Source organism: Hemicordylus capensis, chromosome 5 (assembly GCF_027244095.1).
Source record: "Hemicordylus capensis ecotype Gifberg chromosome 5, rHemCap1.1.pri, whole genome shotgun sequence".
Classification (NCBI taxonomy): Eukaryota; Metazoa; Chordata; class Lepidosauria; order Squamata; family Cordylidae; genus Hemicordylus; species Hemicordylus capensis.
Window position 1 is genome coordinate 41,398,780 of NC_069661.1, and position 15,480 is coordinate 41,414,259.

Below are 15,480 nucleotides of genomic sequence, written 5' to 3' on the forward strand. Positions count from 1 at the left end.
TCTGGCAGGTCATCACTTGTGTGTTTGTGTGGGTGGGTGGGCGGGCGGGGGGTGGGATTTGCTTTCTGTTGGGTTGGTTCAGGAGGAAACAGCTGTGCTACCAGGAGGATCCCATCATTAGTAAAGGAAATCCTGCTTTTCATATATAAGCCTACCAAAGAACCCCAACCATGCAGGGCCAAATGACATGTTTAAAGCTATGTCCAGTTTAACCCTAAATTCCATTTCCTGGAAGTATACATGCAGTTAGAGAGGGGTTAGCTCCCACCAGCTTGAGTTGGATTGGCTTAGAAATAAGCCAAGCTATTTTTCCAAAAGCAAGAAATGGTTCTGCTAATTTCCAAGGCAACCCAATTTTGCCATACCTGACCCCCAAACCCCTGTACCCCTTCCATTTGAACAAATTGTACCTGACCATGGCTAGGAAAGTGACATTTCCCAAGGGCCACTGGGGATGCTTGCCTCCATTAGTGAACTGGGGAGTCAAGGAAAGGAGACAGCTCCTTCCTCCCCTCCTGCCATGGCCATCTTCCCTCACAGAATGAGAAGTCCATGTGAGAGAACTGGGGAAACAGTTTCAGTTTTTCAGCAGAAGCCTGTGTAGCCTCTATGACCTCAGGAACTTGAGGAGTTATAGGCTTAGATGAACCAGAAATTACAGACAGTTTGCAGATCGGCTGTGTTAAAATAAGAACAAACAAACAAATCCAGGTTTTTAGGCACTGCACTTTTCCAGTAAGCTACTAGCTAGAAGAAGAGGAAGCTATTCACACAATGGTAGAAAATCGGGCTAGCCTCCGCTAGCCCGATTTTCTGCCATCATGAGAACCACCGGGCTTGGCTGCAAGCCTGGTGGTTCTTAAGCGGGTCACCCACTTAAGTAGCAAACCCAGTTTTTGAAACCGTGAGTTGCCGCCCTGTGGCTCCACACCGCGGCAACTCACGAGTAGACCGCCCCCGACCGGGAGGCTGAAAGGGGTCTCTCCAGCATGCCCTGAGCGCTCGTGCAGGGCATGCTGGAGCTAGCGGGGGCTGCGTGCCCCCCAATCCCCCCAGCCCCCGCCTGGTCCGTAACAGAGCCAGCAGTCGTGTGGGCAGCCATTCCGGCCGCCCGGGGCTGCCGCCCTGCTCGTCTGTGGGGAGAGCAGGCTAAGCCCGCTCTCCCCACTAACCCCCTCATGGCTCTTCTCACGGATCATGAGAAGAGCCTCGAGGTCTGCTGTATGCTGCTGTTGTTGCATATCAAATGTTGTGTGTTGCTGTTGTGTTGCTGTGTGCTGCTGTTGTCGCATATCAAAGGGATGGAGTTTGGGGATGTTAGGGCTAAACCAGGATTCCTGGCTAAGGTATTAATCCAAGCCAGGGAACAATTCAGAGGGCTTGTAACACTTTTCTCTCCATTCAGGGGAGCCCCAGAATTCATATCTGGGCCTGAGCTTGGTAGTCCTGTGAGTCTTCTCTAAATGTAATTTACAGCTTGGTAACCAATTTAAATTATAAGTTCACATTCAACAAACATGATTTCCTCTCTTGGAGGGATCCTCCCCTTGGCACCGCTGTTTCCTCTTGAGCAAACTCCACAGGAAGCACATTTGGCTGGAGACAGATCATATCTTCCCAGAGCATTTTGTTAGGGTCATATTGTTAGAAACATTATTACCCCAAACTCAGTAGGCAGGCATCGGCATCAACAAAGAGGATGGGTGCAAGTGCACTTCAGGTGGCAGGTTTCCAAGTTACTTTATTTTCACCAGTTAATGAAACTGATTAGGTTGCCAGTGAGCTCAAAGAAAGAGTCCTTGGCTCAGTGCTGAGCAAAACCCTTGAGAATCATAGGTGTTACTTGGTCCCTGGGGACTTACTGTAAGCTGGCCTCCATTTCAGCTGGAGGGGTGATAGCTCAATGCCGGGTTCTGGGTTCAATCCATGGCATCTACAGGTAGGGCTGACAAAGACTGCTTTCTGAACCTCTAAAGAGCAGCTATCAGCCAGAGTAAACAGATGCTGAGCTAAATGGACTAATGGTGTGATACAGGCTGAAGCAAATCCTATAGTTTGACCCCTCTGACCCCATTATAGACAAAGTGGATTCAATGAATGCATGCGGAGGAAGCAGCATCATGGTTGCAGGCACTGCACTCTCAACCTGTGTGTTTTTTTTCTAAACATCCAAAGAGCACCTGCATCCATGAGCCTGCTTTCATAAAGCTACATCATCCCAGATGTGCATTCATCATAGCCACTTTGAATTTTTGTAATCTTTTTCTTTGGTAGATCCATAATACCTACAGGGGACTAACCACCCACAATAAATGCCATCCCAAATAAATGTCCCTGATAAAGTCTGTATTATCATACTAAGTACATGCTTTTGTGAAGCAGATACTTATGAAGAATGCTTATATCCAGCCTACAAAACACTTCTTAACTTTACTATAAAAGTTTGGCCACAGATGGGTGCCTGGTATACATTTCTGAACCTCCTTTGTATATAAAATCAATGATTCTTTCAGAAGGATCACAGAAGTTATGAAATGGAGGCTCTATAATTAGGTTTATCATACCTAACACTTTCTCCGGAACACATGTAGGATACAGTCCCCTGATGTTATGGCGCCATTTCATTCCTTATGATCAAAAGAACTGTGTTACTCTTATATGTATTTGTGTCTTTATGGTGCTGAAATGGGAGCACTCTTTCAAAGTTCAAAGTGCTTTTTAAATGCACAAAGATCAGGTGAGAGTAAAATACAGAGGCCTTCAAAAATCCAAGGAGGTGTCAAAGACTAATGTCATTTTATATCATTTGAGAAGCAAGGGAAGGAGGTTAATGCTTTGACTGTGAAACCAAAAGGAATTCTTGAAGGTCATGAGGTCCACAGGGAAAAGTAATACATGATCAGAGGGCATTCCTAAACTATGGTCTATCACTTTTCAACAGCTTGTGTTGTACAGACAGCTGTACTCTTCTGGCAATACCTTTCTAGTTCAAATCCCCACTGGTATGTTTCCCAGAATACGGGGAACTCCTATATCGGGCAGAAGTGATATAGGAAGCTGCTGAAAGGCACCATATCGCACTGCACGGGAGAAGGCAATGGTAAACCCCTCCTGTATTCTATCAAGAAAACCACATGGCTCTGTGGTTGCCAGGAGTCGACACCAACGCAACGGCACAACCTTTCCTTTCCTTTCCACTGAATGCATTTCTACTCCTATAGAACAATGCAGAAATTATAGACTTGGGAAACATCTTCCAACTTGGGAGATGCTTCTGAAAACAGAGCAAGTAATATTCATGGTTCAACACAGTTCCTGCTGTCCAGTTATAAAGCCAGATGCAACTTTATGCAGCTGCCAAAATTCTATGAGTCTGTGGTAAAGATGAGATGATTCTGTGTTTGAGGTATGTAGAAACACACCTCAAACACATATGTTTGAGGTATGCATTGAGTAGGGAAAGCTTTACTTGAGCTTAGAGGTTCAGGAGGAGGGACTGCGCTGGGACAGAGGTTAAAATAGAGTAGGGGTGGGATGAGGCTAAATTGCAGATCAGCAACACAGGAAACTAGAGCTAACATCCAGATCAATAAACTGCTTGTGCAGTAACACTATGAATATGCTCTGGGAAGGGATGGTTTTCATGAATCTCCCCTTCCTTCTGAAGCTAACTGTGCCTCCCAAAAATATGTTCCAAAAATATTAGGGTTCTGCAGCCCTTAGGGACATATTTTTAGGAGATGCTGATGTTGGCAACACATTCAAATAAGTGGACCTCTGTGCATTCTGAGATAACACAGGCATGTGGAGTTTGAACCATGAGCCGTTCCTGAACATTTACATCAGATAGGAATGTTTTGGCACAGAGAAAAAACTACTATCTAAGAAGCATTAGACATCTTGAAATACATAAACAACTCAACAACATCCTTTAGAAAAATCCATTCCCTTGCCTCCTCCTAACCTTTTATTTCTCTTTCTGGAGAGGGTGCTTTAACCCACTGGGGAAGGTCATATGCACTGACTTTCAATTGTGCTAGTGCTCTCAGCCATTTCTCTAAGACACAGTAGTTTTTCCTTACTGTATACCGATCACTGTTTTTGGTATCGTATTCATTAGCAAAGAACCTGGTTTGGATACTAATGGAGTTTAAAATGCTATGGCCTGTAAATGATTCATTAACAAATACTTGAAGAAACTAATCTGATCTGAAACCAAATAAAATGAAACTCAGAAGCTTCTAAAAGCTAAAAGTGGGATACGTATTACTCTCAAGCTGTTTTATATTCAGGTATCATCCTTAGTGTCAGCAAACCTCTCTTTTTTCCCCTCAACAGGAAGGTATTGATCATAGGTATCAGAACAGATTACAGCTGTGCCTGTGGCATGTATCCATTCAGCAAAGAAAATGGCTAGAGAAGTAATATGTTTCTGATACAAACTTTGTAAAATGATGTAAACAGGAGACCCACTATCTAAGCCCCAGCACAACATCCTTCCAGTGGCTGTTGCTGGTGTCTACCTCATGTTTCTTTTTAGACTGTGAGCCCCTCGGCTATCTATCTATCTATCTATCTATCTATCTATCTATCTATCTATCTATCTATCTATCATCTGTTTCCTGTGTAAACTGCTTTGAGAAATTATGTTGAAAAGTGGAATATAAATAGTAGTAGTAAAAAGACTTAAGATGTCTATGCTTTGACTGTTCACCACCACCAGAGATGGTTTTGCCTGGGGGGCCAAGAGAGGAACGGGAAGCAGTCAGTGAGGCTATTCACATGATGGAGGAAAACCAGAGTAAGGGAGTCCAGGCCAGTTTTCCTCCATCATGAGAACCACCAGGCTCGTGGGCAAACCCAGTAGTTCAATGGTGGCTAGCCCGCCAAAGTAGCCCTTCCCTTAAATGAGGGTTAGCGGAGTGAGCGCTCTGCTAATCCTGTTTTTTTTAATTGTAAATCACTGCAGTGCAGCTCAGCAACTCATGAGGAGACCTCCCTACCAGGAAGCTACAACAAGCCTCCTGGCATTGGGGGGCTCCCCAGAATGCCCTGCACACTTGCGCAGGGCATTCTGCAACTTCCGGGGGCCAGGCAGCCCCCGATCCCTGACTCCTCTACCGGCTCCATCACGAAGCTGGTAACGGTGTGGGCAGCCAATCCAGCCACCCAAGGATGGCTCGGTGATCATCTGCGGGGAGGGGTAAGTTCACCTGCTCTCCCCACAGACCTGCCCAAAGCTCTTCTCACTGATTGTGAGAAGAGCTTCAGTGTAGGATATGATGCTCAGCAGGAACTTTCTCTCCCTCCTCTCCACCCCTGGTCAAATTCTAAAATATAATGAGGTCATTCACACAATCAAGAACTGGGTAGAACAAGTGTCCTACCCAGGTTTGGGAGCTGTATTTGCTCCTAATTTCCAGTTGTGTGGGAGCAAACAACTAGGTAGGAGGAGGGACAAGTGATTTAATGAAATCAAAGTAGGAAGAAAAGCTGGGTAGGACAGTGCAGTCCTACCCAACTTTCATACCCAGCATTTGACCAGGGTAGGAGGAAAAGCTGTCCTACCCAACTTTTACTTGTACCATGATTTGACACAATCACTTCTCCCTCTTCCTACTTAGTTTGTTCCCACACAACCAAAAATTGGGAGCACACATAGCTGCCAAACCTGGGTAGGAACACTTTTCCTACCAGTTTTTGGTTGTGTGAATAACCTCTTTATATGATATTTTATCATACCTTTTAGGAATTTCTTTCCTAGCACATCACAACTTTGACTTCAGCCAAAAGTATCTACCAAATTAATCATGGTCAATTCTAAGAATTCCTGAACAAGAAAGCGATTGACGTACCAACTGTGCATCGCCAACTGTAATTTTGCATCCAGCATTCTCATACATGAGAAACACAACCTATGTTAATATGTGTCAAAACTCAGTTATTGACATAATCATTCAACAATTAAGTTGAATGGCTAAGGAAGTCCCGCCTGGTTTTCGGTGTGCGTGTGTACCGCCGGGAGATGCATGGCTCCTGGTGGCAGTAAGCCTGCTTAGGGAGCCCGCTGCTAAAAGTTGGCTAAATGCTCGCATGTCGGTGCTGTGCAGCTTCGCGTGACACACACAAGTAGCCTTCTGACCTGTGTTGGGAGGCTCCCCATAATGTACTGCACACTTGTATTATGGAAGTTCCGGTGACCTCTTGGTCCCCAAAGCTTCCTGCTCCCTCCCTGCTACCGGGAGAAGCCAGCAATCGTCTGGGTGGCCGATCCATTCACCCAGCAACATGGATGGGATCATCTGTGGAGGAGGTAAGCTTTCCATGGCTTCCTCCCCTCGCTCCGTCCGAGCCCATGCTCCAATCATGAGAATGGACTCAAAGGCTGATACCTTTCTGTAATGTGCATAACAGTCTTCCTAAATATACCACTGATGATAAAAGTTTCATTTATTTAAAGTGAACTCCTTGCAAAGTATCTTGAGAATCTGTCTGCAAGCTCCCCATTCCTGGAGATGGAGAAACCTATACGACACAGAAATTTTATAGCCTGGAATCACTGCAAATATAAGCTTTTTATAGCAAAAAGCATTTTTGGACACATAGTTGACTGTAATGCCTGAGATATATCATTTCATCTTCTTGTTCTTTAATACCCCCAAACAGCAGCTTGTACAGAAGCAGCTAAAGTGGCATATTATCCCTGTCCAGCAGGACAAAGCCATCCAGCTGAACCTTGCTTTTAAAGCAAAATTTCCCTTCACCCTTACAGTTAGTTCAAGTTGGTATCTAGAATAATATTATGGTTCTTATATTCAAAAGGTCCATTAGAAGTATAATTGGGCAGTTGGGAAACCTGCTTTCCCCCCATACTTTCAGTGAGCTCACTCCAGGGATGCAGAGAGAGGGAAAGCTTGAGGAGTGACCCCTCAAATTTTTGGGGAGGGCGAAAGGCACTTTTGGGAGGAGAAAAATATGTTTTGAGGACTGAAGATATGGATTATTAAATTTGGCCGGGAGAAGAACTTCTCAAATGATGCAGGACCTCCTCTGTTGGAGATGGACATCCAGTGCATTGACCTTTTGCACCAACTATCTGAATGATCACTAGGGGCATTGGGAGTAGAGATAGTGAGTAAGGGTCTCCCTAACTGTTCTACCTGTCCCTACTCTATGACCCCTGATATGACTCTACAGGTATTTCCTGTGCTGAGTCAAAATCCCTTCCTTTCATCTTAGAGAGCAGATGGAAACTAGGGATGTGCGAATCGATTCGGATACAAATCGATTTGTACCCAAATCTAGCTGATTTGGGTGATTTGGAGACAAAACGAATCACCCCTGTGGTCCATTGGCTAGATTCGGGTACAAATCGAATCGCAGCTGATTTGATTTGAATTGGGTTTTGGATCTGTCCTATTAATTCCCCCAGATTCCCAGCTTTCATTTTCGAAAAAAAAGCTAAGCTCTAGCCCTTATAGAAGTGGAGTTATGGAGCAAAATGTGTGGTCACTATTTTTCAAGTGTCCGGATTCTTTGGTGTATAATAACTTTCACTCAATGAATCCTTATGAGGATTCATTACACACCTTCATTTCTTCTATTCATTTTGACTGTCTTTTAGACAGTGCCAATTGTCAACTGCCATGTGCCAACTACACCCCACTCCCACCCACAAGGCAGTGAGGTACTACTCAGTTTAAGTTAAGTTTCTAATGGGTAGAGGCTACCACCCAAATTGCAGAGGGATTGGACAAAGGGCTGGTTTTTGGTGAATTGTTGAAGTTTTCCATAGGAAATCATGTAGGTTTCAGCAGCCCCATAACTGCACTTGGGGGGTGCTGGGGTGGCCCAGAGTGAGCGGTGGTGTAGTGAACAGAGGGTGCCAGCCACCCCCATGGGTTTCTAGCCCATGGGGTTCAGGGTTCTGTTGTTTCTGAGGTGTTCTGAGTGTAGATTCTCTGATAGCAAATGAGATTTTCAGTACAAACCATGAATCCACTCTCATTTGCTACCATAGAATCTGCACTCAGACCACCTCAGAAACAACAGAACCCTATACCCCATGGGTTAGCAACCCCATGGGAGTGGCTGGCACCCTATGTGCAATACACCACCACTCACTCTGGGCCACCCTAGCGCCCTCCAAGTGCACTTATGGGGCTGCTGAAACCTCCATTATACCTTATAGGGAAAAACCTTAAAGATGAATAAACTTCAACTATTCACCAAAAACCAGCCCTTTGCCCAATCCCTCTGCAATTTGGATGGTAGCCTCCACCCATTAGGCACTACCACCTCACCACACTCTTCCACCCCAGATCCCACTTTATGCCCCAAATCTGCCTCAAAGACACTAAACCTTCAACAATTCACCAAAAACCAGCCCTTTGCCCAATCCCTCTGCAATTTGGGTGGTAGCCTCCACCCATTAGGCACTTAACTTAAACTGAGTAGTACCTCACTGCCTTGTGGGTAGGAGTGGGGTGTAGTTGGCACATGGCAGTTGACAATTGGCACTGTCTAAAAGACAGTCAAAATGAATAGAAGAAATGAAGGTGTGTAATGAATCCTCATAAGGATTCATTGAGTGAAAGTTATTATACACCAAAGAATCCGAACACTTGAAAAATAGTGACCACACATTTTGCTCCATAACTCCACTTCTATAAGGGCTAGAGCTTAGCTTTTTTTAAAAAAATGAAAGCTGGGAATCTGGGGAAATTAATAGGACAGATCCAAAACCCGAATCGATTCGGATCAGCCGCGATTCGGATCCGAATCAAATTTGGGGTGATTTGGATGGGTCAGATTCAGATCCAAATCGAATCAGGGCTGTTTCGATTCAGTTACAAATCAAAACACAGATAATCCGAATTGCACACCCCAAATGGAAATATCTCTTTCTCTCTCCCCCTACCTAGTCATTATGTAGTTCTATAGATTAGGGTTAGGTCTTTCCTATCCAAAGGTGTACTTCTATAAATACTCAATATTTATTCTACAAATGTTCTCTAAATAGCTGCTACACCTAAACTCTGCAACTACTCTGTAAGTGGAGTGGATGCCATCCTTAGTGCTCTGCTGGTTATCTGCTGAGGGTAAAAATTAACAACCCCCAACATCCTCAAATACGTAGAAGAGGATCTGTACCTAAGTTCCCCTCCCAGAGCTGAACATAGCCTTGGGATGAGAAGGGCAGCAGAGCCTACTGCTTATGGTTAGGTCCAGCTGCAAGCAACTTGTCCACAGTTGTGAACCTCAAGGCTAATTCTTGGCTGTTTGATATGGAGTATGAAATTGTTGTATTGCATCCTAAAGCTACAGTTCTAAGCACACCTATTTCTAAGCACACCTGCAGTTCTAAGCACACCTATTATAAGGAAATCCTACTGGAATGAATGGGACTTACTTCTAAGAAAACATTGCCATGATTAGGTGCTATGGTAACTGAAGTGAGGTACACGATGCAGTATTGCATATAACTAGGGACATCCCAAACATTCAGAAGGTTTGATTTCCAGTGCAGATACTGTAGTTCTGTTGGCATGGAGAATTATCCCAAACCCACCTTCTGTACAATTCCATCCAATTTACTTTCCATTTGGGAAAAATTATTGGAAGCTTGGAAAGCAAATTCCTCTGTAAGCTAGCAGAGATTTGAGAATGGGGCAACACAATTAATTAAATATCCCACTGAAACCAAAGGACAGTCCCAGATTTGGATGGGTACCCAGATTTGCATCAGATTTTTGTTTACAGTTCCTGAAAACCAGGATATCCCAGATACCCTGCAGAATTTCCAGGCAATGGAAAAGCAGATAATGCTCCAGAAATAAAGGGACAAGTTCTGCACGTCTGAACATACCATGGAAAATACACAGACACTATTCAGATACACATGCAAAACCAGGCTAAGGGAGCCCAGCCCGGTTTTGCATACCTGTGTGAACCACCAGGAGTGGTCCCAATCCCGGCAGCACCACAGCAGCAAACCCACCTACAGAGCCAGCCTTTAAAATGAGGTTAAGGGAGCGTGAGCTCCTTTAACCCCGTATTTGTGGTCATGGGTGAGCCATGGCTACTTGTAGCTGTGGCTGGTAGACTGCGGGGAGCCCAGGGAAGGAAGGGGGGATCCCCATGATGCACCGCACACATGATGTCACCTAACTCACAGGGTTGTCGTGAGGATAAAAATAACCATGTACACTGCTCTGAGCTCCTCAGAAAAAGAGCGGGATGTGAATGAATGAATGAATGAATGAATGAATGAATGAATGAATGAATGATAAACCAAAACCAAAACAAAAACAAAAAGCTGGGCAGGGCACAGAGCATCTTCACCTCAGGCCATCATGGCAGCGGCCTCCCTGCATCCCCACCGGCCAGCCAACCTAAACTTCCCCATGCCTACTTCTGTTCTCCCCTCCCTTCTCCACCCCTGTGCTTTCTGGCTGGTGGGTGGGCTGGAAAGATGGCCCACCACCTCCTCCCGCCTGCCCACCAACTCCCAGCAGTGGCTGCCTCCTCCCACCGGCTGGGCCGGCCGCCTCCTCCTGCTCCCTGCAGCCACCGGCCGGCATCCCTGTTTTCTCCCCCATCCCCCTCGCTAGTCCAGCAGCTGCTCGCGAGAGCTGCCACACATGGGATTAGTGATGGGAACATATAAGAGAATTAAATATAGAGATAAAATAAATAATGGTATTTCTGGGGGCTGGGATGACACACCTGGGAGCTGGGAAGCGCACCCAGCACAGGAGGAGCAGTCATCTACAGGGAAGGTAAGTCTAACCTACCTTCCTCGCAGCCCACCCTGGAGCCCTTCTCACCAGTCTTGAGAAGAGACTCATAGTTTGTACAAACAACTGAATTTTACAGTTGAATAAAAGATCTCAAGGCCTATGCTTCAAGTTCTTTCATTAACTCTAAAGAGCCATATATATTGTAGGACTTTTCTGGACTCTTGAAGATGGAACTGGGTTTTTGGCACAGGTCTTGGCCTGCCAGAATATGTACAGGAACAAACAAATGATAAATCCAGCAGATGAGTCTTAACCAGGTTGGCAGGTTGGCAGCACAGGATATGTTAATATCTCAGAGCATAGATGTTCAACTACAACTCCCATCATCTCCAGTCATAGTGGTTGAAGGCGCTATAGTCCAATAACATCTTGAGACCCAAGGTTGGGAACCTCTGCTTAGAACAATTTCAGACTTTCAAGGTAAATATGTACTCATGACAGAAATGCTCATCACTCTGAAATGGAGAGTTAGTATCATACAGGGCTGCTCAACTTCGGCCCTCCTGTAGATGTTGGCCTACAACTCCCATAAACCCTGGCTATCCCCATTGTGACTGGGGATTATGGGAGTTGTAGTCCAAAAACAGCTGGGGGATCTCAGTTGAGCAGGCCTGGTTTAATTTTTGCTCCCATTATGATAATTCATTTGATATTTGGACACATTTAGAACAATTCCAAGGGAAGATTTAATTACATATAACTGCTACTGCTACTAATTTATTTTTAATCTCCAAATTGTATCGAAGTCTTGCCCAGCCTCTTCTCTGGGAATCCCTTAGGACAACATTCAAAATTATTTCCTTAACAATTACAGCTTAGCAGGAGGCAAACTCTTTAAACACAACCATTGATGTCTAAGTACTTCTTCCAATGGCCCACTGGAGTATTAGCCTCAGCTGTACTGAGAGTTCATAGGATGGAGATAGCTCTGTGATCCCTTGGTTGGACTACTGGTTCATACACTAACTCTGTGTTTGTGGTTTGTGCACTCTTCTGACTTGTAAAAACATCCACTCATCAGTGAGTAGCTCATTGCCTTTTCATATCTACCCAGCAGGAGTTTTAGAGAAAAATCTCTACATGAAATAAAATACATCTATATATATTTAATCTGAATACAAACACTGGGGAGACTGAGATCCCTGCTGAGCCCTAAAGCTCATTATGTGTCTTTGGGCCAAAGGCTTTGGTGACAATAAATGGGGAAGTCTTATGTATGCCATCCTGGAAACTTTGAAGGAAAGATGGAATAAGCAGGTAAGAAACCAGAGATGTGGCATGGAAAATTTTCCAGGGGGAAAAAATCCCATACTTCTCTTTCCTATGGAAATTTTTCCATTTCTAAAATTTCTGCTTGGCTTCTTGAAAAACATTTGAGATATACCAAAAAGAAATTAATATGGTGGGTTTAAAAAAAACACCCTATAAATAATGTTTTTACCATAAATAACAGGCTAGATCGGATCACAATCTATTTAAAGCATCAGGAAAATTTGTATAGTAATTTTTTAAAAAGAAAAGTTAATGCAAATATGCATTATGCAAATGAGAGAAAATTTTGCATAGGGGAATTTTCCTATTCAAAATTACAGAAACCCACATCTCTGTAAGAAACTATTTTCAAGAAACCCACATCTTTGTAAGAAACTAGTAAAAGAAAAAGCTAGTCCCAATATTTTAAACCATTCTAAAGCAAGCTGGTGTTTTCAAAATGTAGTGTAACACAATGCTAAGAGGAATGTCTAGGCTTTATGTGTCAGAAATACACAGCAGAGAAGAAATCTCACCATCAATTCTCATCTTACCTTCACATCTTTGATGTTCATCCTTGTCCCTTCCTTCCCAACAAAGATGTCATCAATGTCAACAAGAATGTATCTGTCCAAGGATAATGTAAGCCTCTTCCCCGACAAGAAAGAGATGGCGTCTATAAAAATGAGTTTATGCAGCCAAAAGTTCAAGTTGTTCCCAAAAAGGACTCTTTGAATCCCATCATGAAGTCCCAGATCCTGAAGCACTGTAGCATAGAGAGCCATCTTAGGCAGTGACGCTGGGAATGGTTTGGAAGCCTGGAATTCTGTTAAAAGCACTGGTTGGTAAGTAGAGTGATTATATTGAAAGACAGTCCAGTCTTCGCCAGGTAATGGGCCTTTCTCAACCCTTGGGGCTTTGGTAATGCGCAGAAGAGGAGACTGGGGGTTTACTAAGCAGTCTTGCAGAGCTACGTTATTGTAAAGATGCAATGGAAATCCTTTGAGTCTCGTGCTTGACAAGCTGTTCTCATTGGCTTTATGAAAACCAATAATGCTAACACTGTATTCCGCACAGTATTTTTCCAGAAGTTCTCTGTTCCACGAATCCATCGATGTATACTTCAAAATATTTTCGTATATTACAAGGATATATTTCCCTTTGCCATTATCTGCCAGAGGAGGAATGTCCCCTTTCCCAGATGCAATCACCATCTGATACTGAAATCTACTAGACTCCAGAATGGCGATGATGTCTTGACCAAGCTGAGAATATTGGCTCTCAACAAAGAGCAGCACAGTAGGGTCAGTTCTAGATGGATCAATTGGCTTTGCTGTTTTAAGTTCCATGGACCTGTATGGTAAAAGTTTAAGATCCTCACACTCTGCCCCTCCTGTGCTCTCAACAAGGGCTATTTCCTGCTTGTGACCTGTATACAGGTAATAGGCAGAAATCACTATACTCGCTAAGCAGAAGGTGGCTAAGAGAATTACTAGTGTTCGGAAACTTCTACGAAGTTTCACAATCAGATTCATTTTTTGCAGTACTCACAATTGAATTTTTAAAACTTGGCTTTTTCCTCCTAAAGTGCCATTATAAGCAGACCAAGAGATGGTATCAGCACCACTCTCCAAACATTCATGTGACCATTGCAATGCATTTAAAAGGGGGTGGGCGAGGCTATGAAACACTTAGAGCTGGAAGTCCACAGAATTGGAAATCTATATCGGAAGCAGTCTTCTTTGCATGCATCAGTTCCCAATAATCAATGGAGTAGACACTTAACATTATCTGAAACAAAGAGATAAATTAGAGTAGGTTAAGAAAATCCATACAGCAATTAAAATGTGTTAATTAAATAAGCTAGTCACTTCTATAACAATTCTAAGCATAAAAGTTCTATTGACTCATCTGCAGAAAATGGAATAGGATATCTTTATGCATAAACATGTACTTATCGTTTATGGTTATTACCCAAAACATTATTATTATCATTATTACTTAGAATCTTATCATTTAGATATCATTTAGAAAATACTTGTCATATTAATTCATTAAACCTTCCTATATATCATGCTAAATAAAACCATAATTAATAAAATAAAACCATAATTAATGCGGACACCTTCTGCTTGACTGTGATGGTTGTTTGCAAGAACAGCAGAATGAAGGCAAAGAAAAAGCATAGGTTAAGGTAAATCATACCCAAATATTTTAAAAATGTAATTTTCAGTATAAGATCAAATGTTTGTGATTCATTTTAAAAGCCATTTCTATTACAGGTTAAAAAGAAGGGCAGGTTCATGCATGATATAGCACCTCAAGTTCACATGAGCAGCCTTGGGAGAGTGCATTGCCCCTACTTCCAGTGTTGGCTTTGATATATTGATATGGTGGTTTGTACAACATTACCAATGAGGCATATCCTGCCCTACATCCTGCAGGAAATCTGAAATTTGTCCCTCACTTCATATCTAAGTAACAGATGTCATTCCCTGCAGCATGTAAGACAAGATATGCCAACTTTGGTGGGTCCACATGACATGTGGTGTGACAGATGGTGTGTCATCTGAAAATATGTCCCTGAGGCCTGCACCACCCTCAGCCACATATTTTCTAGTGGAACAGAGAGCTTTTTGAGGAAGGGGAGGTCATCAAAAATTGCCTCTTTCCTGGTGCACTGGTGCAGTTAATCTGGAAGTGCTCTTAGTCTGCTCCTCTCACTGCACTGGTGCTTCCTTGCTCTGAAGGCCAGCCAGTTTGTCTAATTTCAACAGAATACATCTAGCGTCAGTTCTAGATTGTTCCCTAACATCATAAACTTAACTGCTGAGGTACATCACTACTTGTGCCACGCTTAATTCTTCTTCTCTCCCCTCCACCTCATTCATCAGTGCCAGCTTTCAGTTCTTTACATGCAAAGCCAATACACTTTTTTCTCCATATGCAGAGGGTTTGTTTTTTGGCCATTATAAATGCAATAAAAGCATCTCAAAGTGAACAAGGTACATTATCACTATAAACTCATTATTTTGTGGCTGAACATTTTGTTTGATTAGACAGACAGACAGACAGACAGACATAAAGTGATTAACAATTTTAACATACCTCCAGTGACTTACTGGTGTCTATCTTGTGTTTCTTTTAGATTGTGAGCCCTTTGGGGACAGGGATCCTTCTTATTTATTTATTATTTCTCTGTGTAAACTGCCCTGAGCCATTTTTGGAAGGGCGGCACAGAAATCGAATACACACACACACACACGAAGTCCTTGTTATCCATGGTTTCAACAACTCTGGTTTTCACATATCACATATCTTAGAGACCCAGTTTCTTTATCTACAGTATGAAAAATAGGTGAAATAGGCATTTGTGGTTTTGAGTGGCTGGAAATGGCTCAGAAATGACTTCCAATGTCATTTCCAA

At 43.2% G+C, this 15,480-nt stretch overlaps 1 protein-coding gene across 7 annotated transcripts in view; it reads right to left on the reverse strand.

Moving 5' to 3' along the window:
• The window catches only part of NDST4 (N-deacetylase and N-sulfotransferase 4), a 208,710-nt gene that overhangs the window by 171,162 nt on the left and 22,068 nt on the right, over positions 1-15,480 (reverse strand). For 6 of the 7 annotated variants that reach the window (XR_008308702.1, XM_053256601.1, XM_053256599.1 and 3 more), the window contains exon 2: positions 12,608-13,844. Coding sequence is in view for 6 of the 7 variants with exons in the window: in XM_053256601.1 (XP_053112576.1) it covers positions 12,608-13,588 (981 nt within the window). In the remaining variant the exon portion in view is untranslated. The remainder of the gene's footprint in view (positions 1-12,607; positions 13,845-15,480) is intronic. The other variant, XM_053256600.1, reaches the window with a different exon arrangement.